Here is a 26,051-nt window from a genome sequence, read left to right as displayed (position 1 = left end):
TTAAGGATGGCTTATTTTCGCTTGGCCTCGGGAGCTGGTATCAGATGTTGTGACCTATTCGTAGATATTGCTCAATTCTTCAAGTTGTACCTGGCCTTTTGAAGGAGACCAATTTCTAATCAATGTCATTTCTCAGCCGTCATTTGTAATGCGTTTGGTATAGTGCTTCGGAAATCTGAAGACTGAGAAGGTATATAAAGGTTGGCAGACTCGGCCTGCATTCTTGGGTCTGCACAAAATCAACCCACAACTCTTCAGGATTCATCTACAAATACAGTCACCCGGTTCATACGCAATGGCTACCAAGTCGGACATCATGCTCTATACGGAGGGCACCCCCAACGGCCTCAAAATCTCAATTGCGTTGGAGGAGTTGGGCCTTTCGTACCAGGTACCAAGACTTCAGTCCCTCCAGCCGCTGACGGAGAGTACTAATGACGTACCGTCACTACGGCAGGTTCGCGAGATTGCTCTCTTCCAGAACGAGCAGAAGGAGCCTTGGTTCCTGGAGATAAACCCCAACGGCCGCATTCCCGCCATCACTGATAAGGATGAGAGCGGCCAGGAGATCAAAGTCTTCGAGAGCGGTGCGATCCTCCAATACCTTGTGGCTAGGTACGACAAGGACCACGTTATCTCCTATCCGTACGGCACTAAGGAACACTGGGAGGTAACCTCTTGGGTACGAGATACTTGAAAAACTCGAATATGATTCCATTTTGCTGACTGGATTGTTTAGCTCATGTGGCAGATGGGGGGCGTCGGCCCCATGCAGGGCCAAGCAAACCATTTCGCAAGTATAACTGCCCGCTGATGCTAGCTTGTGGAAGGGTACACTGAGATTTCCTCCTATTATAGGGTTTGCTCCTGAGAAGAACCCGTATTCCCTTGGCCGCTATGTTCACGAAACTCGTCGCCTTTACCGTGTCATGGAGGGACATCTGGCTAAGAGTCCCTCTGGATACTTGGTCGGCGACCGTGTCACCATCGCCGATATTGCCATTTGGCCCTGGGTGACGGCGTACAGTAAGCGCTCTCTCACTTCTGCTTACCCATGCGTTAAAATATGTTTGACACCGTGGCGTAGAATATTCCGGCCTGTCTAGTATTGACGAGTTTCCCAACGTCGTGCAGTGGATGTACAAGCTCCTCGAGCGGCCGGGCTTCGAGAGGGGCCGCCATGTGCCGAAGCCTCATATCTATCTGGACATGAACAGACTCTCAGAGGAGGAGTTGAATGAGAAAGCCAAATATGGCGTCCAGTGGATCCAGGACGCCATGAAGAGGGATGCCGCTGCCTGAGCAAGTTTCGAAGTTTCTCTCATGGAGTTGGCACTGCAGCGGTACTTGAGGTGACGGATGTACCAATATATTGATAAATAATTTCGAAGCTCATGGCCTCTTGGCGAAACGACTTATCTTTGAGACCCTCGTAGTCTTTTCCTGAAGAAGGCGGAAGGGACAGAATGACTGTGCCACCGGCCGATCATTGTAGTTCTCATCAAGCAAATCGAATGGAACACCCTCGACGGTTTTGCCTCAATCAACCATTTCGGCGGCGAGACTGCGGGGTGCGGAACGAAGTGCAAGAAAGATAGGGAGTAGCGCTAACCTTCCCGCAAAGCAGAATCGTCTCGTCTTTTCCGCCCCAAACGAGAGCGGACGACCTGGAAATCGGGCTGACTGCCGATGATTCGTCTTGTGAGGACAGCCCTCGTGAAGGAAAAGCCGGATTGCGAATGCTGCCCGTCTTTCGCGCGAGGCATCACTGAGCTAAGGAAGACATCCCTGGCTGGCGTGGGTGGTGTGACACACAGGAGCGAAGCACGGACACCATGAGCGATTCGATCGATCCCTTCCTTCTGGGCAGGGCCTTGACCGTTTTTTCCGAGACGCAGCGTTATCAGTCACAGTCGTCGGCTCTCGGTCACCAGAGAGACGCTTCAGGTCGCGGTAAGGATGACTCAAATTGAGCGTCCAGGCTCTGAGCTTGGTAAATCCTTTCCCGAAGGGGCCGCCTTTGAACGGCTGGTTTCCCAGATGGGGAGTTCGTATAGAGTCCTGGGGATGGTCGGTTGGCAGAAGCTGTGGAGGAGCACAAACTTCTGCGGGCAAAGAGTGACTCACAGGATGCGACGTTCCATTCGCTCGAACTCCGCCGTTGGAGGATCGAGAGAGACGGAGACTCGATTTGGATTAGACGCGAGATGAGGAGCTTTTGGTGCTGTGGGCGGTGACGCTCCACTCTGGTGCCCTTGACCCGCGGACGCCTTTTGCTGGGACTGCAGGGCTCGCCGACTCCGACTCCTTCCCTTCTCTTCTGCTTCCTCTTCTTCCTCTCTGTTCGCTCTGTCCATTGTCCGGAATCTAGTCTTTGGAAATCCGCTCCTGGATCTCCTAAAGCTCCCACATTTGTTTTGTATTCATATCCTCTCCGTACTCTGCCGCATTTGTCATGTTTCCCTCACCTCTCGCCACACGCTTGGCTACGGTCTAGAGACACGAGCCGCTGACCGGAAAAGTCTCTTCTCGCCTCTCCCGTCGTCCCGGCTCCGCGTGCTGCTCGAGACTCAGATATCCCCTTGGGATCAAAGCTTTAACACCTTTTGACTTGCTCGTATATTCGACATGGTTCCGCAATGCGCCGGTCCAATCTGGGCTGTGGATGATCTCTCTCGTTGCTTTCAGCGCAGGTATGTCCCGTGAGAGATCGGGGTGCGAAATATGTGACGTAGTAACAGTTTTGGGTTCTAGATACCTGCAAGAGATCCTTCCGCTTACCGCATGTGCTCTGTCCCTCCTGCTCATTTTGTCCCGTCTTGCATATCATTACACCTTCTCGCGAAAGAGCTTCTCGTATAAACTATTACCAAGCGACGATGTCGGAGGCGCGCAGGATACAAGCGCAGAAGACCTGGCGGAGGAGTCGGATCCAATGCTTTCTAAAGCCGCGCAACTTGAGACTCTGCATCTTGAACTCGATCGTCCCCGCGGCGAGATTGCTTTCGTTGTATTGGAGGCCGCAGCGCTGATCGGGCAAGTCGCCGTTTTCATAATTGTTCTGTATACGGATGCTTGGGGCCACGACGGCCGTCTACCAGCGGTGGCTCGCCTGGTGTCCTGGAGTTACGTACTTTTCTTGGTTCTGGTCCGGCTGCTCCTCTCTGTCCGCCAACTACATTCATCTGCGAGGCTCTGGGACCATACGACTGCACTTTATGGGCTACAGTGGCTGTTCACCGTCTTTGTTTTTCGATCAGCCGTCATATACCCGATATCGAGACGTGCTTTGACTCTATCAGCTGTCGAATTTTCATTGTCAAGCTTTCTCGTCGTTCTTTCTGTGACCACTCGTAGAGGAAATAAACCCGTCCTCGTTCCACACGAAGAAGGCTTGGAGCCGGCAAAACACCCACTCGCGAGCTTGCTTTCTTTAGGAACATTTTCATGGCTGGACTCGCTCATCTTCAAAGGCTATAGGCAGCCTCTGGAACTAGAAGATATATGGAATCTGACCCCGTCACAGAAGGCTGCTTCAGTCCTGGAGGACTTCCGCTGCCGACAATACAAAGGCCCTCTTGTATGGAAGCTTTTACGATACTTTGCAGGCACAATCTTGATCCAGGGCGCATGGACTATGTTTTCCAACCTTTTCACATACTTACCCACGCTCCTTCTCAGAGCGATCCTCCAGTACGTTGAAGACCCCAGATCAACCACACCATATGCTGCGTGGCTATATGCGGCGCTTCTATTCTGCTCGGGCGCGATCCAGGGCGTAGCCGACGGGCAAGCTCTTTGGATTGGGCGCAGAATGGGTGTGAAACTACGTGCCATCATAATCGGCGAAATTTACGCCAAAGCACTGAGACGTAAGGCCGGTCCCTCTGTTGACGCGGCAAAGAAGACAAGCGAAGAGAAGCCAGTGGATAAAAAGATAAAGAGGATCCTAACTTTCGGCCGTAATAAGAAGAAGAAGAAGGCGGCAAATGACCCTGAGAGCGATACTTCGAATAAGAAGGACGGCGAAGAGGATGCTGATTCATCCGCAAATATTGGAACAATCATCAATTTAATGGCTATCGACTCCTTCAAGGTTAGTGAGGTGGGTGCTTACCTGCACTTTCTCTGGGCTAGTGTGCCTGTGCAGATCATTATTGCAGTTACGCTCTTGTACAGGCTTCTAGGCTTTAGCTCGTTCGCTGGTATCATTATCATGGTCCTGATGCTCCCTATCAACATGGTTATCGCCAAGCAGTTTGCAAAGCTGCAGAATCAGATTTTGAAAGGAACCGACGCTCGAATTCATTCCACGAATGAGATTCTCCAGAACATTCGGATCATCAAGTACTTTGCCTGGGAGCAACGCTTCCAGGACATTGTGAACGAGAAGAGGAAGGCCGAGCTGAGAGCCCTGCGTTTCCGTTACATCCTTTGGTCGACTGCAGCAACAGTTTGGTATGGGACGCCGATTCTCATCACCTTCGCTTCGTTCTTCCTCTATACAGTCGTCGAGGGGAAAAGATTGACTCCTTCGATCGCATTCCCGGCTCTGTCAATGTTCTCTTTGTTGAGAATCCCCTTGGATCAGCTAGCGGATATGGTAGCACACGTTCAAGAATCCAAGGTTTCACTGGATCGTGTCGACAAATATCTTAACGAAGACGAAACCGACAAGTACAAGCAGCTTGCGGATGTGGACAGTTCCGAGCCTAGAATTGCGCTCGATAACGCCACTTTAACCTGGGGCACTGGGAAGAAGGCTCAGCCCGGCGACCAGGATGACACATTCCGTTTGATAAACATTGATGTGGAGTTCCTGATTGGAAAATTGAATATTATCGCTGGTCAGACGGGCTCGGGAAAGACGTCTCTCCTAATGGCACTTCTGGGAGAGATGAAGCTGTTGGAGGGGAGAGTCTATCTACCTGGTGGCTCTTCGAATCGAGCCGAACTTCCTGTGGATCCTCACACAGGGCTCATTGAAAGTGTTGCTTATTGTGCTCAGGAGGCGTGGCTGGTCAATGACACCATTAAGGAGAATATCACGTTTGCGTCTCCTTTTGACCAACATCGCTATGATGCTGTCATCAAGGCATGTGCGTTGGAACGTGATTTGGAGATACTTGATGCTGGTGACGAGACTCTCGTAGGAGAAAAGGGTATTGGCCTTTCGGGTGGGCAGAAGCAGAGGATATCCCTAGCTCGTGGGATATATAGCAGGGCCCGCCATCTGCTCCTGGACGATTGTCTTAGCGCCGTTGACTCTCACACCGCGAAACACATCTTCAGAGAAGCCCTGAGTGGCCCTCTGATGTTGAACCGAACGTGCATTCTCGTTACCCACAACGTGGCCTTGACTGCTCCTTATGCGGACTTTATCGTTGCCATTGAAAACGGTAAAATCACCTTCAAAGGTCGAGCTGATGATCCCGGGGCTTCAAAAGCTCTTGGTGAAGAACTTGTCAAATCTCGGCCAGGTTCGCGCGCCAGTTCTCCCCCTCCACGATCCCGCCGAGCCTCGGACTCGGCCGATGCGAATGCTGAAGGATCCCACACTGGTAGCGGTGCAGCGAATGGGTCGTCTGGCAAGCCGATCAAGAAGCCACAAAGGGCCAAGACCACCCTGGAAGAATCGAAGGCCACTGGTAGTATCAAATGGCCAATCATCAGGATGTACCTCCAATCCATGGGCCACTGGTACTACTGGATTGCCGCCGTGCTTGTCTTTGCTTTGCAGCAACTGGGGTCCGTGTCAACCAACATTTGGATTCGGCAGTGGGCAAACTCGTATCGTACCGATCAAGTAAATATCGATAACGAGGGTACTTACGCTGCGATGACGCATTTCAAGTTCCCGTCATTCAACGTTCTCGGTGTTCCCCGTACTTCTGGACTCGCGCCTCAGCTGGGTACGCAGGTCGCGCACTCGGGCAACGACGTGAACGTTGCGTATTATTTGGGGATCTATGCGCTGCTAGGTGTTCTTTATATTGGTATTTCAGCAACTCGAGAGGGTGTTCTCTTTTGGGGTTCGTTGCATGCTTCCCATGGCATCCACAAGCGCCTGCTTAATGCTGTGATGCACGCTAAATTCCGGTTTTTCGATTCGACGCCCCTCGGACAACTTATGAACAGGTTTGCGAAGGATGTGGAAGCCATTGACCAGGAAGTTGCCCCTGTTGCAATTGGTATGCTCCATAGCTTAGCCTCCGTCGTCGTGATTGTAATTCTGATCTCGATCATCACCCCTGGATTCCTGATCGCTGCTATTTTCATCGCCATGATCTATTTTGCATTCGGGGCTATCTACCTGAATGGCTCGCGTGACATGAAGCGTCTGGAGTCCATCCAGAGGAGCCCGTTGTATCAACAGTTTGGCGAGACGCTGAACGGCATTGTCACCATCCGTGCCTACGGAGATGGGCCAAGGTTTATTGTGGACAACCATCGGCGCATCAACTCGTACAATCGACCGCATATTTACCTGTGGGCTGCCAACCGATGGCTTGCTTTCCGTGTTGATATTACCGGAGCTCTGGTTTCCTTTTTGACAGCAACATTTATTCTGTCAAACATTGGGAGGATCGATGCAGGTGCTGCTGGCCTCTCGCTAACATATGCCGTTACTTTCACAGAGAATGTCCTGTGGCTTGTCCGACTTTACTCGGAGGTCCAACAGAGTATGAACTCGGTTGAGCGAGTGAAGGAATATCTGGAAGTCGAACAGGAAGCGCCTCCGGTGATTCCCGACTCGCGACCACCTGCGAACTGGCCCAGCCAAGGCGTGGTTGAGTTCCTCAATTATTCCACCCGGTACCGCCCTGACCTCGATCCCGTCCTGCGTGAAGTCTCCTTTACCGTACAGTCTGGTGAGAAGGTTGGAATTGTTGGTCGTACAGGTGCTGGAAAGAGCTCTCTCGCTCTTTCTCTGTTCCGTGGACTGGAAGCAGAGAAAGGCCAAATTCTCATTGACGGTGTGGATATCGGTAAGATTGGGCTTAAGGATCTGAGAGAAGCGATCACCATCGTCCCTCAGGACCCGACTCTCTTCACCGGAACCATCAGGAGTAACCTGGACCCATTCGGCCTCTTTACGGATGAACAGATCTTCACCGCGATCCGCCGGGTGCACCTGATCAGCTCAGGAACGTCTGGATCGGCAACGCCTGTGACGGCCAGTACGGTGACAATAGCCGAGCAGGGTTCCGCGACGCCCTCCGAAACCAATGTTGGTAACAGCACCATTATTGACAACAAGAACATCTTCTACAATCTGGAAAGCCCTGTCTCTGAATCCGGCTCCAACCTCTCCCAGGGTCAACGCCAACTCCTCTGCTTGGCACGAGCCCTCCTCAAGAGTCCTAAAGTCCTTATGATGGACGAAGCCACCGCGTCGATCGACTACAGCACGGATGCGAAAATTCAAGAAACCCTCCGCGAACTCCGCGACAACACAATCATCACCATCGCGCACCGCCTCCAAACGATCATCGACTACGATAAGGTCCTCGTGCTCGATCACGGCCGTGTCGTCGAATACGATCACCCCTGGACCCTCGTCAACAAGGAAGGCGGGCTGTTCCGGAGTATGTGCGAGAATAGCGGCAACCTGGAGTCGCTTCTAGAGGGGGCGAAGAAGGCGTGGGAAGCAAGACGTCTTGTGGACGATTCTTAGATCCGTCTGCATGCCTTGCGTCTTTCATCACCATATTGTTTCATTATCGCTACTTGTACTTATTCCTACCAGCGTTCTGTTCCCCCCCTCGGTACCTACGCATGATTTCTTGAACTCTGGTACATATGGGGTAAGATAAAATGCGTTTTCATACTTTGGCGTTTTGGGTTTTTGGCTGTTGGCTCCTCAGCCCTGGAGAGACCTCCATTACAAAAGAGTGATAGTAATGAATTTGTTAGACTTGGTTGTTTCAGGTTAAACGTGCCCTGTTGGCTTGGTAGTATACAGCAATTTAAATGGTGTCTAGCAGACCATGGAGCTTCTAAGGGCAAGCGTGATAAAAACAAAAGAACCAACGTCATGCAGAATCCTTTTTTCTGCTCTTTCATCCAACTCAACTCAGAGCATGGACAGTCACGTGCATCCACAACCCTGACAAGCCGATATCACCAGATTCTCCCCCAAGTTTGGCAAAGCCATCGTGAGTAGTAGAGGGTGCCCCCTCCACCCCCACGGAATCCAATCCAATCCCAGCCTTGAGATGGACACGCACCACAATCACCCTCACAATCACCTCTGAATACTCCCCGTCCGCTGCCGCACAGCACCTGTCCTGTGCTCCGAATACCGGCGCTCCACGCCATAGTGCTCGACCCGGTGGCCAGGAAGCTTGGGCGGTCCGCCCAGCGACCCCAGAACGGCGGGGTTTGTCGCCGTCATGTCGTCCAGGATATCAAGCTCGGGCTGGGTGAACCACCGCGGGATTATCCACGCGCGGAAGGGGATCATCCCGATGATGAGGATGGGGAAACCTACAGAGTGAAGAAATATAAACATTAGTACACACGATTAGGTGAAGAATCCAAATGGAACAGTAGACCGGGGACATGGGAGAGGGGACAAACCAATGGCAGCAATCGTCTGCGAAATGGCGACACAAGCCGCAACAGGTATTACCTCACAAGCAATATACAGCGCGATTTTCCGTCGTCCCACACCTCAGCAGGGGCTCGTCGCGCTGCACGAAGCGGTTCTCACTTAGAAGGAAGATTCCTTTCTTCAGGATCCCGTTGGACTCGATGGCGCCCCACCCCACAATGAAGAAGAAGACTCCGGCGAAGACGGCGGCGGGCATCGTGTGCAGGACGACCAAGAGCGGGCGCGTCATTGTCCCTATGATCGCGAGGCCCATGAGGAAGTCCGAGACGCGCTGTTCGACGACGGCGGTGGCGGCTACGATTGGGCGGCGGAGCTCGGCGCCCTCGCCTTCGGAGGTAGGGATTATGTCCAGGGTTGTTGTGTAGATTGTTAGGGAGTCTGTGTGGACGGGGGCCTGGATTTACTGTTACCATTTGCGTGTTGTTTTTTAGCCGGGGGGGGGTTGTTGTTGTTTTGAAGGATACCTGTGGAACGAGACCGTTGGGCATTGGGATGCCCGTGAGGCCGGCTATGAATGTTGTACAGCCGAGCAGGAAGAAGTCCCAGTAAAATCCGGCGGGTTTCTTCAGCGGGAATTGTCGAGCTTGTGCAGTGAGGCTGCTCACGTTCTGTACTTTGTCAGGTTCCCCCTTCCGCCGTATATCGGCCATGGGGCGCGTACATGGTCATAGTAGAAGAGCAGCATGATCAAGAACCCGAACGGCATGGCGGCAAAGACCCATTTCACCTCGAGCTCCCAGAAGTGGATTAACCAGCCGCGCGGCTGGGTAGGATAGAATGCCCTGGTGATCGGGACGAAGGAGATGTCGGTGGACTTGAGGTTCCCTGGGATGTGAGAGAGGCCTACCCAGAATATTGTTCCTATCTCCAGGGGGCTCAGTGTATATATGACATTATGGGGCGGTGGATGGCATACGACGTAAGCGTAATCGGCTAGGAGGCCGCGGAACCAGGGTCGGCAGATTGTGCTGGTGCCCAGCCATTCGAGGCCATAGATGGTGAGGAACTACAGAACGGACTGCAGTGTGCCCCGCGATGGATTATTGTATCTGGTTTGTCATTTTGAGTTCTGTATCTGATGCACCGCTGACTGTATAGGGCTGCGTCGACCTCCGCAAAGGGGTGGCCCTGCCACTACCTCCGATCACTCCAGCACCCCCTCCTGATCCAAAGGTGAACGTTGTTCAATTCGCGTCTATTTGACCAGGCTGCGGCAGCTCCACGTATCAGATCTACCAAGGGACGATGGGTAACTTCACGCGGTTCCTCAACCACTCGTGCCGACCTAATGCGCAGTTCCAGCGGTTTTACTGGCGCGGCATGGAGCGGATTCTGGTTGTTTCGCGGGGGGTCGGGGCGGGGGCTGAGATTACGGTTGACTATTCGGATGGGTATTGGAAGGAGTTGGGGAAGAGGTGTTTGTGTGGGGAGGCGTGTTGTCGTTTCTCTGGCATGTAGAATATTAGCTCTCGGGATGAGTATAATGATAGAATTAATGTTGTTGAGAACAAGGCTACTATGATTCTCGCAAGATAACCCTAAAACCCTAAGCAACCGACCTAAACGCCCACCTCCACGAGACAGCGCTTCCCCCGCGGCGAGAGCAGAAAATGCAGCACCATCTCCATATCGCGATCGCTCATGCCCTCCTTCGTTGAGATCCTCGCCCTCGGAAACGCGCGGAAGAAGGAGACCGTCGCGAGGCGGAGCTCCATGCGCGCCAGGTGGATGCCAACGCAGTCTGCTTATAGTTAGGCTAGCCCTATATGCGAAAAAAACTCAGGAGGCTTACTGCGCGATCCGGCGCCGAAGGGCATAAAGGCGTCTTTCATGGCTTTACTAGGTTCTTCCCAGCGGGAGGGGTCGAATCTGGGCAGTTAGATCGCATACTAAGGCGGAAAAGGGGTTGGAGGAGTGCGTACCTCTCTGGATCCTCGAAGATATCTGGATCCCTATGCAACGAGTACAGCTGCGTGGTGACGGTTGCACCTCCCGGAAGCCAGTACCCAGCCAGTGTAGCGCCCTTGTCAGGCACGGCGCGAGGCAGCGCCGATGGAACGGCGGGATACAGGCGGAGCGCCTCGCTGATGACCTGGTTCAGGTAGGGCAGCTCGCGGAGGTCTTCGTCAGACAACTCAGTGGCCGCCAGGCCGTCAAGCTCGGCGATGAGCGTCTCCTGGATCTTGCTGTCCCGCAGAACAGACCAGACCAGGTACGTCAGTGTATTCGCCGTCGTGTCACTCCCCGCGACGATGAACGACTGCGCATCATTCCGGATCTCCCGGTCACTCAGACACTCCTCGTCGTCACTCTTCGCTCCGTTCATCTGACTACCCAACTGGCTGGCGCTATACAACCTGGTAAAAAGCGTCTGCTTCGTCTCACCGGGATTCCTCGCCAGATGCGCCTTATACCGATCAACGCTCTGCATCGCATACTCCAGGATGCGATCTGTGCTCTCCACGACCTCGCGAAACACCGACAGCGGCAGCACACTGGCCACAGACATCGTCACCGGGAACGTCGCGCGGATGCCGCCGATCTTCGCGACGGTCTCCAAATCCTCGATGTACTGGTTCTTCTTCCCCAGCTCGAGCATGCGGAACGAGTCGCCGAAGCTCAGCTCGCCGATGATATCCGTCGCCATGAAGAAGAACCACTTGTAGACGTCCGCTACGCCGCCGCCCTGCGGGGAGTGTGCCTCCGCGCGGATCTTGTCGATGGCAAGGGCGATCCTGTCCCGGACGAGCGGCTGCATGACGGCGCGCAGGTTCGCGTCCGAGAGCGGGGCGGAGAGGAGGCGGCGGTGGCGCCGGTGGTACTCCGGGTCTGTGGTGGAGAAGATGCTCTCGCCGTCCTTGCGGTTGAGGAGTCTGTACCAGGGGGCTTTGAGGAAGGGGCTTGCGATGCGGTGGATGGCACGGGCGGTTTGCGGGTCGGAGATGTCGACTTCGCCGGGGGAGACGCGGACGATGGGGCCTTCAGATCTCAGCTGTGTGTCAGTAGAGTTGGGTTGTGAAGTGGATTACCGTATTTCTCATGCAGGGCGTGGACGTAGCGAGGGCGCTCGCCGCGGACGGTGTGGTACTTCAGGACGAGATCGGTCCATTTCGAGATCTCGGGCCCGGGGAGGGAGGAGAGCGGGTTCTTGCGAATGCGGTAGAATTGCTAGTCAATTATTAAAGGTTTTGTTTTGTACAAGGCACAGAATGGGCTTTGGGGACGCACGGTGAGGAAGTATACAAGGGCTAGGATAACCAGGAAGGAGGGGAGATTCCCCACGACGAAGCTGTGCATGCTGAGTTGTTGGAGTCTGGAGCACTGAGCACTTTATCGAGTATATTGTCCTATATATATATATATATATATATTGTCATGATGTCAACGCCGGATTTGGCGATCTCGATCTGGATGCAGGGCCATGCTACCTCGATACGACATTACAATCGTCAATGCGCTGTTGCAGCAACTCGCCCTCGAACGGCGCCTCATACAACACCCTCTTCAGCTCTCTGACTGCGCGTTCTCTCTGCTTGTCCGTTGAAGTGGAAGATCCGGCCTTCTCCCTCTCATACTCGTTTACAGCCCTATGAGCATCTCGCACACGCCCCCAGAACTCCTCCCCCTCCCGCAAATACCACGTCTCCTCAACAGGAACCTCCCACCCCCCAGGCACACGCTCAACAACATCCAACCACCGCTCCATATGCGCCCAGCGCTTCTCCCCCAGCCCGGGGAAATGAACTAGAAAGCTCCCCCTTCCCCCCTCGAACGCATGGGCCCATTCGTACGCATTTATCCACGGCCGCGGGAGGTACGTCGCCCCGCCCCTGTGCAGCTTAGTATTATTAAGGACGCGCTCCATAGCAGACTGGTCAGCCTGCACGCCTAAATCAACCCCAGCGTTGTAGAGCGGGTACGCCAGCGTCTCAACGAGCATGGTGACCGTCCACGCGTGCACGTGCAGGAAGAAAATGCCCGTGTTCAGGCCGTTGTGGTCCCTCGTCGCGACCATGTGAACCTCGTCCGAGAGGTCCGCAGGCGGGAGGAAGATCTCCAGTGGGATTGCTGGGTTGAGGACGATTGAGTCGGCGTCGACCCACCTAGCCAACAAATATCATTAGCAATAGCTTCGGGATAGAGAAGGTCCAAGGGGGGGGTAGCAAGCACATAAACCACTCAACCCTTGCCCTGTCCTCCGACGGAGGCCGAGCCAACTCCGCCAGCACCAGGGAAAGCAAATACGCCGGTTTACTCCAGTAACCGGACTCGAGGATATCGTCTGCCAGGACGCGCATCCCGTACCCCCATCGCTCTGCGTGGCGGCGGTGGCTCTGCAGCGCGCGCTCGTACAGCGTGTTGCGGGCGCCGTAGAGAGCGGAGACCTTTGTTATTCGGCGGGTGGTGTTGGGGGCTGTTAGGTTTGGTGGTGGTGTCCATTTCGTTGTGAGGTAGAGGAGTGTGAGGATCGTGGTTATTAGAGCGAGGAAGGCGAGATGGCGCCGGCGGCGGGATGGTGCGAGCATTTTGCTTGCCGTGGCCGCGCATAGAGTCTAAGTGAATTCATTCTTAGATTTTGAAGATATAGAACTTGAAGTTATTGACAGGGGGATCTAGACTGGGATCTAGAACTACCTTGGTTGGGGCGGTTGGGGCGGTTGGAGCTATCTTTCCGCATCCGGCGATCCGCTTGCGGAAACTCGGCGACGATGTAACTGAATGTTCCTGACAAGGAGGAAATCTACTTTTGATATTATATTTTAATTGATTATTCAATCTCTGACCTCAGCGGCGCAGGTCTCGAGGCCAGAGCAGAGGTTGGTGAGTAGAGGTATTTGGCAATTTTCAGGGTATGTGTCACAACTGTAGCAAAACAGGTGAATTCATGCGTGAAGTCCAGCAGAAGGTACAACAATGCTATGCTACGCCAATTTGATCCTACCTCATTACCAATAGAACAACTTAGACGCCCACCCCAAGTCCATCCATCAGCCCATCCAATCTCCGCCTCATATCCTCACACAACCCCTCATGCCGTCCAGCCGTAGCTCCATCCATCGCCCCCATCAACCTCCCCAAACAGATCCCTGTTGCTGTACGTCTTCACTTGTGTGCGGCAGCGTGGTCGGGTACTCTGGGGGAACGGGTAGGAAGGTGTAGCGATGGCAATACTACAGTTATGTCTCCCGTAAGCTACAGGGCTCTCAGGCGAGTTCACCTGAGTCAGAAGCGGAGGAGACATGATCGGAGTAGCTATAGAGGAAGGCGAAGACGAAGTCGATATAGGCGCGGACGAGGTCGACGTCGACGTCGAAACCACGGCACCAACGACGCGGTTAGCCTTGCTTCGTTTCCCTGGCACTTTTCCAATCCGTGAGACGGAAAAGGGACATTTTAGCTGGAGGTTTGCGCATCGCTGGCAGCCTGTCTCTTCGCCGGAGCAGCGGACCTAGGGATATCAGATACGCGGCGGGACGGGAGGGGAGTTGCTGGAGCATACCTTGGCCGCGTGGCACTCATTACAGGCGGATCGCAGCTTGGGGGGTTGTTTTGAATTTGTATATCCACTCGTCGTCAGTTCCCTTTGTCAAGCGGAAGGATGATGACTTACGATGTTGTATTCATGGTGTTAAGGGCTGGCTAGAATGCAGGAATAGGTCAGGAAAGATATTCCCCAACCATGGCAGTACTGTTCTCGACAGCCTCAAAAATCCACAGCAGTGTCTCCTCATCAGATTTCAGGACAACCACCATGATAGGCAGGTGGCTACCCCGTCAGCCACCCCTCGTCCACAAATTACAAGCCAAAGCCCAACAACCTGACAAGCATTCGTCCTACACCGAGCGTGATCCCAAACAAGGCCCACCATACCTATCTCTCCCACCACCATGACCAGAGAAACAAAGCTAAAAGAGGGCATGATCCTATATGCCTCCTATTATTGGTAGCTCCCGCTGAAACTGATACAGAGACAGAAACGCAGACGCACAGACTTCTCTATCTTACTCTATGGCTCATGCCGTGCAACCCGGGAGATACAATTCCGGCGTCGTGTCGCGCTGATCTCGGCTTAATGGTCTATCATATGTGTCGATGGATCATCCGTGTCAAGCGTATCAGTGGCAAGAGTATATCAGGTGTCTGGCTGGACTGGTAATGACGAGTCGACACCTAGGTTCTGTGCGACTCTTCAACAAGGATTGGATGGCGCCTGGCTATGGTTAACACTGTTGAGAATTTCGAACGTGGTCTCAGGCAACGGTCATACTCGGCGGGTACTGCTGCTCTCCACTATGGTGAATCTTGTTGAGGCAGCAGCATAGCAGTCCAGAGCTCGCAGCTAAAGTAGGCTGGACAAGTCGTTCTCTAATTCACATTCCTACGGGTAATTCTATTGAAACTGTCTATTTATTGTCCATCCACTCCAGTTGACGCGGGTCGGTGGTCCAGTTGACGACTCGCCCGCTCTTGTCTCAACTGCATGAATTATTGGCAAGAGCCGAGTCTGGTGTGTCCGGTGAGCCATGTTGCGTCTCTAGCTGATTTGTGGTCAGGCTGTCTCAGCGTGATGGGTGTCAATCTGGCAGGGCAACCTAATTCCAGACAACGAGTATCCCGATACAGCTGGCCGTTGGATCAGAGACGAAGTGCGCGTTGTCAGTCACTTTCTCGGAGGACTACGAATCTCCTCCTCCCCTCCACTTATCACCTCGAACAAATGCTCAACACTACCAGGATAATTAAGGTGAGCCACACGGGTATATCGCATCGCATCGCATCGCATCGTGATCTGCTAAACACCGAGCTAGTGAGACTTCCGAGGATATCACATCGACGAACGTCAAGTGCTCTGCTATCAGTGCTACAGATGCACGTGACCGGCCTCATTGCCTCGACAAGCTTTGAGTACTCCCAAGGAGGGTTGATGATTGCCATTCAATATAGTTTTTAATGAGTATCTGAAGATAAAGCCCAAATCCGCGACACAGGCGTCACTCCCCAGTATTATCCCACCTCACCAACATCCGCAACTGATCCCTCGTCGCCTCAATCCTCTCCTTCTCCTCCCCACCACCAGCAGCAGCCCGTCCAACACGCTTAATCTCCTCATTCAGCACCTCCCACCCTTGATACCTCCGTTCCCCCCACAGATCCTCCCGACTGATCACCTCATCCTCCGCCCTCGTCCTTACCGTCCACCCGCGCAACATATCACAAACCATAATACTACCCCCATCTCCCCTCCCCGGCACCGGTAGATCATACGGCCGCGCCCCCGGCAAGGGCGGTCGTCCATTCGCAAAGCGCACCCAAGCCCTGGCCATCTCCTCGCCCTGCCGGCGCAGGAACCCATCGCGATGCGTCGGCATCCGCGCAGAAAGCGTCATGAACACATACAGGAGCTCGATGAAGTGGTGGCCCGTCCCGTAGGAATAGGGCGATCCGGGGAACGGGTTCTGCAGGCTAAATTGCCAGCGATACACGCGTCTCTGTCTACTGTGTCGGGCTAGCGCCCCTGCAGTCGAGTGCGTGGGCTCGGAGAAAAGCACGTCTCCTAGGAAGACCATCGCGCGCTGCCAGAAGAGTCCCTCGTCCATGCCTGGTGTGATGCCGTATGCGCCGAGGACGCGGCGTGCGGGCTCCTCGCCGAGAATACCCTGCACGCGCTCGATGAAGTTCCCCGAGGTGGTTTCCAGGAGCTTGGGCGCGAGCATGAGGCCCTCGAAGAAGTCGTCGCCGATCATGATGTCCTCGAGCCAGGGGCAGTTTGCTAGGATGTCGCCCTCCGTCGTCCAGAGGAGCTGCTGCTGCGGGGGGAAGAAGGCGGCTTCGGGACCGAAGAAGGGCTTCATTGCTTGGACGCTGTGGTCGCGGATGAAGTCGATGATTCGGGATATGGGCGTTGCGCGGAGGGCGTGGAGACGGCCCCTGCGCGTCGGCTCGGTGATACTCAGGTACGAAAGGAGACGGTGGTAGTATGTGTCGAAGTCGTCTAGGGTCGCGCTGGTCCCGACGTTGGAGGGCGTGCCGCTCCCGATGATGACCCTGCGGAAGAGCGGGACGTCCGTGCAACCGTGGATATAGAGCGATATCGCACCGGCGGACTCACCAAACGCCGTGATGTTGTCTGCGTCGCCGCCGAAGCCCGCAATGTGTTCGCGGATCCAGCGGAAGGCTGTGCGCTGGTCGCGCAGGCCGTAGTTGAAGGCGGGCTCGCCCCTTTCGCGGGACTCGTCGAGGAGGTCGGTGCAGGCGATGAAGCCCTGCCAGTTTAGTCTGTATCCGATTGAGACGATGACGACGTCCATGCCCTCGTGGGCGGCGAGCTCGGCCATTTTGGTTGTGTCGTGCAGCGCGCTGATGTGCCCTGTTCCTTCGACGAAGCCGCCGCCATGCACGTATACCATTACGGGGAGGAGCCTGGTTTTGCTCCCACTCGTCGCTTCGAGCGTCTTCACAGGAACAGAGATAGTCAAGTTGAGACACGCCCGCTCATCGTACGTAATTGGCACATCGCCGGGAACATGGCCGCCCCTCGCGCTCCCTCTGCCCTTTGGCTGCGGCACCTGCGGACACCCGGCGCCATACTGCGTGAAGTCGCGGTGGGGACGACTGTCAAAGTGCTCGGGGATATGGTCGAGGAGGACGCTCTGGGTGAACCGGGCTGGGATGGTGGCATATGGAATGGACCGGAACTGCACGATGGGCTCGACCACGGGCTGTCCGTCGGCATGCTGGTGATCGACCAGACGGCCGGTCAGGCCGCCGAGCTGGGGGTGGTTGAGGGTGAATGTATGAGTTGCCATAGCTGAATGTATTCCCTTTGATCAAGGCCATGTTGAAGCATGTTCGCGAACCCGTGCTTTTATAGCCGACGTGAGAAAATAGTGCAGCGACGAGTTAGGGCTGATTGGGTGGCCCGTATCCAGCAAAGTTCGACATCCCACACTTCCGACTCCAAACGCGAGATGTGGATGTCTGGTTCCTTCGCAGTGGGAGCGGAGACAGCCCTAGGCGAGGCTCCGGGACCTTGGAACTACTGGCTTGGAGTCTTCGTCCGGGAGTGGCAGGCAAGAAATGTGAATTTGTAATCTGGAATTTGGAGTTTTCTGGAGAGTCGGTGTCCATTGGTCGATTTTTTCGTGGTCAATGCCGATACTGAGAACTCCGCACCCTCGTCAAGCTGGTTGCATTGACTTGTGAAATCGATGATTTTCGAGGAGCCGAATGATAGCGGTCCTGTCGAAGAATTCCAATGTCTTCTCTACTCCTGTCAACAGGAAGGCAGCCTTGACGAGCAACGCCGCGTTCGATCCCAACCAAATCTTGGCTGTTGGAGAATAAAAGGTCTGGGTTCGGGGGAGACTCCCCGACGTCCATGCTGTGGATGCTGTGGATGCTGTGGATGCTGTGAATGCTGTGAATTGGGCGGTGATTGTCTTCCAGACTTCTATCGTTTGCCTTGTTGTAAAGGTACATGTGCTCGACCTGGACTGTCGGTTACACACCCCTTCAAGAGATTAAATTACCCGGGGCATTTATCTCAAATATACGAAAGGCGTGAGAGCTGGTCATCCTTCAGCATTTTCTGTCTTGGTATAGCTTATCTGATGCCAGACCCTGCATGGCGTTATCAGATCCACATGGTATCCAGCTTTACAAACCAGCTTTACTTGCAGGGCATTCTACCATGAAGTGACAGGAACCCAACACAATGAATAATTAATTCACATCTCTGGCTCGCTGGTCAAGGGCACGAGTTGGGTTCGTCTCCAACGACATCATCCCTCTCGCAACTGACGCAATCATCCCGCTGTGAAGTCCACTGTGAAGTATCAATAGAATTGTAAAATTGCACCATATCCAGAGGCGATTACTCTTCGTCTTCACAACAAGAGGCAATGATAAAACCGCCTACTCCCTCGCTGCTGAAACCATCCGTAGTCAAAGACTTATCTTCGAGAGATCCCCCCAGTCAGCCTTCAAAACCAAGCACCGAACCAACAACAGCAGCAGCAGAAAAGAATGGCCCACCTCCAATCCAACAAGCACATCTCCCCAGACTCCCAAACCCCCATAACGCTCCACCCCCTCTTCAACCCCAAAATAGCCGCACATACGCCCCCCGAGCCGCCCCGCAAAGAACTCACCCCGCCCCGGGACCGCGCATTCTTCGCGACAGACCCCGAGAAACGGGCGCTCTTCTCCGCCGCAACAAAACGCACCGATCTAACAGAGAGCATCGGCACCGTCCTAGAGGGCGGCGTGCAGATTTCGCAGCTTAGCGCGGAGCAGCTGGATGAACTTGCGGCGCTTGTGGCGGAGCGCGGGGTCGTGTTTTTTAGAGGGCAGGATTTGGATACCCCTGGGCAGGTTAGAGTTTTTGAGCATTTTGGTAGGTGGATCTCTGATCTCTGGTGGCTTTTGGTGGTGTGGTGGTGGATTGTGCTGATTGCTGCAGGGATATTGGATAGGCATCCGGCGCAGAAGGTGAGCAGTTATCTCAATAAACTTTACTGCGTGCTGACGATGGATAGGACCAGAGGGTGAGGCCGAGCCGGTTGCATCTGACCACGTCTAATCTCTCTAGTTTGTCACCATCAACGGGAGCCGTGAAGATCACCGGGAGATTCTCAAGTATACGCCATGGGTATGACTGCCAATGCAATTGAAACGAAGTCTCTCTAACAATATCTATATCTAGCCCAGTGGAGACTTCCACGCCGATACCTCGTTCGAGATTAACCGTATGCCATCTATCGCATGCGCTACATAGCACTAACAATGACAGCACCTTCATACTCCCTCCTCCGGATGGAAGAACATCCCGATGTCGGAGGCGACACGGCCTGGGTAAGAATAAGAACCGGAATACCTCATCCCTCCTTTCTTTCAGGATTCTGATCAAAAAGGTCTCCCAATACGGTCTTTACGATGCCCTCAGCGACCCATACAAGAAGTTCCTCGACGGCCTCCACGCCGTGCATACATCCCGTCTTCAATGTTGGTCCATCCCAAACGACGTTAAATAGCGTGAACTAGCTGACTTCAATTCCGTAGACGACACAATCATCGACCTCTGGGGCGTAGGCCCTAACCGCCCCCCAATCGACACGCACCACCCAGCCGTCCGAACACACCCCGTGACAGGACTGAAGGCCCTAAATGTGAACCCGGGCTTCGTGACGGGGTTTGCGGAGTTGAAGAAGGTTGAATCTGGTGCGTCTCCTCTCTCTCTCTCTCTCTCTACCGTCGTACTTTTGCAAAACTGACGGGTAACCGGTGGATAGACAAGCAGCTCGACTTCCTGGCATACCACATCCACTCCGCGGACGACCACTATGTCCGCTGGAAGTGGGCTGTCGGGGACGTGGCGATGTGGGATAATCGGTGCGTACTGTGTAGACCCTCACGCATTTGCGGTGTCGTACTGAACTGTGAGTTTGATAGGTGCACCCTCCACCGCGTGATCCCAGGAACATACGAGGGCGCGAGAAGGGGTATTCGGACGACCGTATTTGGGGAGAAGCGTAAGTTGATTTCGTCGATTCTGAGAGGATCTGTGCGTGGGAGACTGGGGTAGGGCTAACTTCTACAAAGCATACTTTGACTCGGCAAGTGAGAGTCGCAATGAGCGGAAGCTCCGTGAGAAGAAGGCTGAGAAGGTTAAAGCTGTGTCTGGGGAGGCAGAGACTCCTGCTTAGTTTCTGGAGAGGGGTGAGTTAACGGATGGGTTGAGATCAGTTCGGGAATGGGGAGTTCAGGTTGTACATTGCCAACTTCAGAAGCACAATTGAAGCATTCGGATTGAGCTCTAGTCCTCTACAGGAGTTCTTAACGAAGTATGGGCGCAATACACGTTACTGAGTTGTTGCGGGTCTGTTCGGCTGCAGAGGGTGTTTTATCCCCATATGAACGGTGGCGAGCCAATCCTGAGCCCGTGCCTGTATCGAAGTGACCTGTCATATCCGCCGAGCCCTCTTCTCCAAATACATGAAAGGAAAGGTGCGAAATACTGGCTGCGGAGGTGTGATGTGAAGAAAATCTGGGTCAGCGATCTTGGGAAGACAAGGTCTCAAAATGTAAAAAGGTGTAGAGGTGTTGAACTTATTATTATTTACTGCAGGCTATCTCGGGATATTAATACCTTTTGCAAGGCCTCATCTTTACCTAAAACAGCAGGGGAGAGTAATACCCACGTGATCATTCAGGGAAGGGTTAAATGATAGTAAAAGAGGCGATTCCAGTCTTGTTGCAACCTCAATAACAAATCCATACCCTCGGTCGACGTTTTCTCAGTGTCCGTTCCTGTGATCCCGTGGATTAGTATCCTCCAAACACTTCGAACGCCTTCAAAGATGAGGGAGATGATCAGCTTGAACGGTATGACCTGGACAGTTCTCCTGCTTGAATCTGCATCGGAATATCCTGCTGATCCGCGCGTTAACAGTTGGCCAAGCTGGCTGCCAAATTGCCAACGCCTATTGGGAGGTACGTGCTCTCCCAGCATCAAGCCTTGCGGTTTTATCTAACCACGAGATTTCTCTCCAGCTCTATTGCCTCGAACACGGCATTGGGTTATGTGAAACCCTTACTGTCGGCTTCCCAGCAAGAAACTGACTCGGAATTGGTTCTCTGCAGTTAGATGGATATTTGACCAAGGAACAAAAAGCCACTCCTCTAAACCGTGCCCCCAGCTCCGTCTTCTCCGAGACCAGTGCATGGCTCATTCATGCGCCGGCTGTTCATAACTTTAGGTGTGAACTGATGAATTCTTAGACCTGGGTAAGTGCGTCCCCCGAACAATTTATGCAGACCTTGCGTCCGACGTCATCGATGAGGTTCGCACGGGACCCTACCGCGATCTTTTCGACCCAGAACAGATGATTTCTGGTAAAGAGGATGCCTCCGGCAACTATGCTCGTGGATATCACGCTCTCGGTAGTAAGATGATTGACCAAGTCATGGACAGGATCGGCCGGGCTGTGGACGACTGTGCCAATTTCCAGGGCTTCCTGCTCTTCCATTCCCTGGGGGAAGGGACAGGATCCGGGTTCGGGGCTCTCCTAATGGACCGTCTCGCCGAAAAATATGGCAAAAAGACAAAGCTCGAGTTTTGTGTTAATTCTTCACCACGAACTGCCACCTCTGCCATTGAACTTTACAATGCAGTGTTGACAACACATGCCACGCTGGAGGCTTCAGATTGCAGTTTCATCGCTGATAACGAGGCAGTCTCTGAGATCTGTCGCAATAAGCTCGGCATTGAACTGCCCAGCCATGGAAATCTTAACCATCTCATTGCACAAGGTTAGGGCTTTCTCATCCTCTCCATACTGTTTGATGTATTCTTACCATTCAGTAAAGAGTTGTTTCTTCGGTCACCACCTCTCTTCGCTTCGATGGCAGGCTAAATGGCTACTTGGAACAGTTTCAGACCATGAATCCATATCCGCGTCTTCATTTCCCTGTTGTAGCATATTCCCCTGTTTGTTCCACAACGACTCTCTCCGATGGATCTAGCCGAATTCATGAGATCACAATGTCCTGTTTTCAATCCGGTAACCAGATGGTTCGGTGTGGCCCCTGTAGCGGGAAATATATGTGTCCCTGTCTTCCCAACCGGGGAGATGTGATTCAGAGTGATGTGCACACCTCTGTTGCTAAACTAAAAGCAACGCAGACTATACAATTCGTTAACTAGACTGGGCGTCCGTTTAATTTCAGTGTCCGCCACCAACCCGCCGCAACTGTGCCCGATAGCAGCCTTGGAAAGTCGCCCCGTGCCGTGTCAGTCTCCCCTCTCTGTCTCTGTCCCACAGGTTAAATGCTAACGGCTAACCAGCTGAGTGCTTTTCGAACACCAGCGCCGTGGTTGATACTTGGTCGACTATATCGCACAACTTTGACGGCACGTTCTCAAAGCGCGCATTTGTGCATTGGCTTGAGCGTGAGTGTTTGGGATGGGATGCATTGTGTGAGGCCCGTGAGGATATTGCTGGCCTTGAAGCGGAGTATAAAGAATTCGCCGGCGAAGATACAGTGGGAGACAGGAGTGCGATGATGAGATCTCTTTCTAATGGAGGAATACAATAGAACTCTGCATTTTTGGTCTGGAGGCACTCCAGCATGATTGGTGCAGAACCCTGCCCAGTGGCAAGGCGGACGAACTGCCCGGGAATGGCTCCGGAGATGTCGACAGGAAACTTGGGATCAAAGATCGACGATTTGGCCAAAGGAGTTGGAGAAGGCAGGTGCAGGTGGGACTTGAAAAGAGCCACCTGGAATGTTATTCCTGATTATAAAATACACCGGCCCCACGGACGGCCCGCTCAAGCTCGGAGCCTCTCTATCAACCAACCAATTTCAGGGAAGTGAGTGCGCTGGCTCCACTAATGGGGCTTAAATCTTTCCCTCGTTTACACGGCAAAACGCGCTGTTCCGCGGAGGGCACAGGAGACTCGGAGAGACATGGAATGCTGAAAAGCGTGAAATGCCGATTTTCGGAATTGGGGCCAGATGTGCTCAGAGGAGATGCAATGATATGCTATTTATATACGGCCATATCCAAAGAGTGTCAGAGATGATGCACATGCAAAGTAAATGCAAAACGGAACTCCAAACAACGCCACGCTTCGTCAAGGACACGCTCAGAAGGAAGAAAAGAGAGATCCACGCATAACTGATGAACCCAAAGAAAATGGTAGTGAATGATGAGCCCCATGAGCTCAGGAATCGAAGAATTCTGTCGAGGTTAATGATGGTGTTAACGTCGAAGTCGGCTGGCCCGAAATGCTGTCAAGTCGATAGACTCCACCTCAACCTGCTCGTCGTCGACCTCGATGGGTCCCTCGCTAGACGCTGCCCGCTTCAGGGTCTGTGGTTCTGGACTTTTAGCCGCGTTCTCAAGTTCCTCCTCGGACTCTTGGTCCTTTTTCTCTTGCTGAAGATGTTCCACCTCGCTTGTAGCGAGCTTGAGGAGTACTGTGAATCTGTCCTTCACGCTGTTTAGTTCCGATGCACAACGTCCCGCACGGAGGAAGTGGTATGCCGCCGTTTCACAGAAGCTGTGGGCAAGCTCCAGGTGCTTATCCGCAAGATCAAAGAGCGAGTCCCTGGGAGCCTGGGGAACGGGCGGTCCCCGATTCCGCGCACTCCGAACGCTAGCCAGGAGCTGGTCGTCGGACGTCGGCGCAAGACCGAGGGAAGGAGAGCGAGAACTGAAGTTCGTCGCCGCAGAGCGCGGTCCCCTAGCGAACGGCAGCTGAGACATTTTCCCTTTCCGAAGGTTATTTCTAGCCGTTCCGATATTCCGCACTAATTCCTCCAGCGATTTCTGTGTATATCCATCGTAGTGTATTATGAGATTGTGACGAGTGCTGACAACAGCCGGGCCATCCCCCGAGTCAAATGAGGAGTTGTCTCCATCAGCTGAGTTCCTCTTCCGATGAACGCGGCTTTGACTTCGAGAATCGGTGTGAATCGAACAAACCGAGCTATCGCGCCTTCGACGTGGCCTTACAGGTGCTGCTGAATGTTTCCTGAACGCTTCCGCGAATTCAGCGTGTTTCGCAGCGGTGTAAGCGGTCAAGTCAGACAATTGGGTTATCCAAGTGGGGAGGTTGTCGGCGAGGTGAGAGAAGGCGCCCAAGGCGTCCATTTGGGACGTGGGCATAATATAGAGGCGTCAGTTAAGGGCGAATGAATATGTCGAGAAGGGCACGGGGGATTGGAAGGTTAATATTCGTTTCGTCGTGGAATCATCAGTTTCGATGGCTGGCTGGTGGTGGGCGGACGCCGTTCGGCAGCCTAAGCCAGTTCCATGGGTCGAGAGCAATGACACCTCGGTCGATCTGGAGAATCTGTATGTGGTGAAGGAAACCCAAAATGCTTTCAAACGATCGTGAATTTAAGTCGAACCCCAAAGAATTGAGATTGAGGGGAGAGAAAAGGAGAAGAAGTGAGAGGGACTCGGGTTGGACAACAGAGAGACGGGAGCGAGAGAGAGGGAGAGGGAGAGGGAAGAGCAGCACAACACCTCAGTCGCCAAGACGCCCGAAAACAACGCAAAAAGGCAAAAAAGTACCGGGGTTCAGCGGTCGACCCGTCAGACCGTATTTTACACTGCCCTCCCTTGCCCCTTCCCACCTCAAAGGGGGCGGGAACATCCGACTTCCCTGTTAGCGGTACCGGGGTGTTATATTACAAGTCGTATTCTGACTGCCCTCTTTCCTCATCAGGAGGCGAAAGGGAGATCTCAGGACGCCTCAAATCTGAGGCATCGCATTCAGGGCTCAAGGTTGTCGCTGCGCGACCGACAACTGCACCAGATCTGGACAGCCTCAAGAATGAAAATTCCATCGAACATCGATTGACGACGAACAGCTTGTGCCATCCATGTCAGCAATGTCAAACAGCGGTGAGCTGGTTGCATGCATGAATGCTGGTCGTAGTGTTCAATCGCATTGTGAGTATCCATGCAAGGAATCATCATCCCTCAGACGCCACGCTGGAAACGAGGAGGGGCTGATAAGATTGACTTCCTCGCTTGATAATCCATCTTTTCGGGTAAGCGTGTCTTCGATCTGATCCCGATATTCTTTCCCTTTGTGCGACGAGGTGACCAGCCTTTCTGGAAGCCCAAATTCATCAACCTCGCCCTTTCGCGCTTCCAGTCTCACCTCACTCTCTCGTTGAGCCGAGCTGATTCAAGGACCATCAACTGCCACAACGTGACTCGCCCGAGAGGCCCAGACGGAGCACTCCAACATGGTTTATCAGTGATGTCAGCAACACGCCTTACCCAAAGCAGATTTGACACGTAACGGTCGACAGGCATCATCCCCGTCATTATGATTATTGGAAGCATCAAGACGACAGCCGCAGGGCCAATTCTGGCCCGAATCCATCATGTCTCTGGAGTCTGAGGCGGGAGGCACCGAGCGCCTCGTGTCCCCAGCCCGGCAGCCCAACGGACTTCCGCGGCAGATCATCACGGGCGTCTCGTTCTTGTTTTACTTGGTGGTGGTGATTCACAATTACCTCATCCCATTACACGCCAAAGGATTTTGGCGTTGCTCGCTGGGGTATCCAGTGAAACCATCCGGTGCGAGGTCTCTCGAGCCCCTCGGCGAAGTGGGAGAAGCGAAGATTGTTCTTCGACAGGCGCTTCCGGTTTACTCATGATAAAACAGCGAAGATGGCATTCACGAGGATAACGCTACACGATCATCGTTGCAAGCAGATTAGTGATGCTGACCTCATGTCTCCCAATCATCTCGAGCTGCACATGACCAAATCTGTCCCAGCTGTTAATGCATTCCTGTTACAAGGATCCCAATCCACAAGCACTCAGTTCTCCTCCAACCCGCAGCCAGAGCGAATGCTCGGCTGGCCTCTCTGAGCTCAAACAAGAAGTTCTTCCCCCCCCCC

The 26,051-nt window shown here is 53.6% G+C and overlaps 8 protein-coding genes across 8 annotated transcripts; 5 read left to right on the top strand and 3 right to left on the bottom strand.

Annotated features, from left to right (window-relative positions):
- Positions 1 to 295: 295 nt before the first annotated feature.
- Positions 296 to 1,863, top strand: BJX67DRAFT_391502 (glutathione S-transferase family protein; the record flags this gene model as incomplete). The annotated part of the gene is made up of 5 exons (XM_071034796.1): positions 296 to 391; positions 458 to 682; positions 740 to 797; positions 859 to 1,026; positions 1,088 to 1,863. The coding sequence occupies 5 exons, from the start codon at positions 296 to 298 to the stop codon at positions 1,300 to 1,302; spliced, it is 762 nt and encodes a 253-aa protein (XP_070881122.1). The 3' UTR covers positions 1,303 to 1,863.
- Positions 1,864 to 2,628: 765 nt separating this feature from the next.
- On the top strand, positions 2,629 to 7,678 carry BJX67DRAFT_385872 (putative ABC bile acid transporter; the record flags this gene model as incomplete). Its single annotated transcript, XM_071033958.1, has 2 exons — positions 2,629 to 2,693; positions 2,755 to 7,678. The coding sequence occupies 2 exons, from the start codon at positions 2,629 to 2,631 to the stop codon at positions 7,676 to 7,678; spliced, it is 4,989 nt and encodes a 1,662-aa protein (XP_070881121.1).
- Positions 7,679 to 9,996: 2,318 nt separating this feature from the next.
- BJX67DRAFT_391495 (cytochrome P450) lies at positions 9,997 to 13,143 on the bottom strand (the record flags this gene model as incomplete). The annotated part of the gene is made up of 7 exons (XM_071034795.1): positions 9,997 to 10,064; positions 10,237 to 10,379; positions 10,540 to 11,596; positions 11,647 to 11,785; positions 11,846 to 11,906; positions 12,046 to 12,720; positions 12,788 to 13,143. The coding sequence occupies 7 exons, from the start codon at positions 13,141 to 13,143 to the stop codon at positions 9,997 to 9,999; spliced, it is 2,499 nt and encodes an 832-aa protein (XP_070881120.1).
- Positions 13,144 to 15,610: 2,467 nt separating this feature from the next.
- On the bottom strand, positions 15,611 to 17,425 carry BJX67DRAFT_385869 (Alpha/Beta hydrolase protein; the record flags this gene model as incomplete). Its single annotated transcript, XM_071033957.1, has 1 exon — positions 15,611 to 17,425. One exon carries the CDS (start codon positions 17,423 to 17,425, stop codon positions 15,611 to 15,613), a length of 1,815 nt encoding a protein of 604 aa, XP_070881119.1.
- A 1,219-nt stretch (positions 17,426 to 18,644) lies between these two features.
- BJX67DRAFT_375459 (TauD/TfdA dioxygenase family protein) lies at positions 18,645 to 20,323 on the top strand (the record flags this gene model as incomplete). The annotated part of the gene is made up of 10 exons (XM_071031696.1): positions 18,645 to 19,014; positions 19,081 to 19,109; positions 19,210 to 19,269; positions 19,324 to 19,366; positions 19,411 to 19,472; positions 19,532 to 19,622; positions 19,680 to 19,838; positions 19,910 to 20,009; positions 20,070 to 20,149; positions 20,220 to 20,323. The coding sequence occupies 10 exons, from the start codon at positions 18,645 to 18,647 to the stop codon at positions 20,321 to 20,323; spliced, it is 1,098 nt and encodes a 365-aa protein (XP_070881118.1).
- A 654-nt stretch (positions 20,324 to 20,977) lies between these two features.
- Positions 20,978 to 22,715, top strand: BJX67DRAFT_375458 (tubulin alpha chain; the record flags this gene model as incomplete). Its single annotated transcript, XM_071031695.1, has 8 exons — positions 20,978 to 21,002; positions 21,070 to 21,110; positions 21,171 to 21,201; positions 21,265 to 21,336; positions 21,399 to 21,929; positions 21,989 to 22,251; positions 22,324 to 22,409; positions 22,487 to 22,715. The coding sequence occupies 8 exons, from the start codon at positions 20,978 to 20,980 to the stop codon at positions 22,713 to 22,715; spliced, it is 1,278 nt and encodes a 425-aa protein (XP_070881117.1).
- Positions 22,716 to 22,860: 145 nt separating this feature from the next.
- On the bottom strand, positions 22,861 to 24,611 carry BJX67DRAFT_366876 (uncharacterized protein). The gene has a single exon (XM_071030456.1). It carries the CDS (start codon positions 24,292 to 24,294, stop codon positions 23,386 to 23,388), a length of 909 nt encoding a protein of 302 aa, XP_070881116.1. The 5' UTR covers positions 24,295 to 24,611; the 3' UTR covers positions 22,861 to 23,385.
- A 257-nt stretch (positions 24,612 to 24,868) lies between these two features.
- On the top strand, positions 24,869 to 26,043 carry BJX67DRAFT_366874 (uncharacterized protein). Its single transcript, XM_071030455.1, has one exon. It carries the CDS (start codon positions 25,530 to 25,532, stop codon positions 25,803 to 25,805), a length of 276 nt encoding a protein of 91 aa, XP_070881115.1. The 5' UTR covers positions 24,869 to 25,529; the 3' UTR covers positions 25,806 to 26,043.
- The last annotated feature ends 8 nt before the right edge of the window (positions 26,044 to 26,051 follow it).

Source organism: Aspergillus lucknowensis, assembly GCF_044049455.1.
Source record: "Aspergillus lucknowensis strain CBS 449.75 chromosome Unknown BJX67scaffold_72, whole genome shotgun sequence".
NCBI lineage: Eukaryota > Fungi > Ascomycota > Eurotiomycetes > Eurotiales > Aspergillaceae > Aspergillus > Aspergillus lucknowensis.
The sequence above is the reverse complement of the archived record's forward strand: the minus strand, read 5'-3'. Positions and strand labels throughout refer to the sequence as shown.

Excerpts from the sequence above, each read along its gene's own strand:
- BJX67DRAFT_366876 (XM_071030456.1), bottom strand. The coding sequence starts at position 24,294 with ATGCCCACGTCCCAAATGGACGCCTTGGGCGCCTTCTCTCACCTCGCC.
- BJX67DRAFT_366874 (XM_071030455.1), top strand. The coding sequence starts at position 25,530 with ATGTCTCTGGAGTCTGAGGCGGGAGGCACCGAGCGCCTCGTGTCCCCA.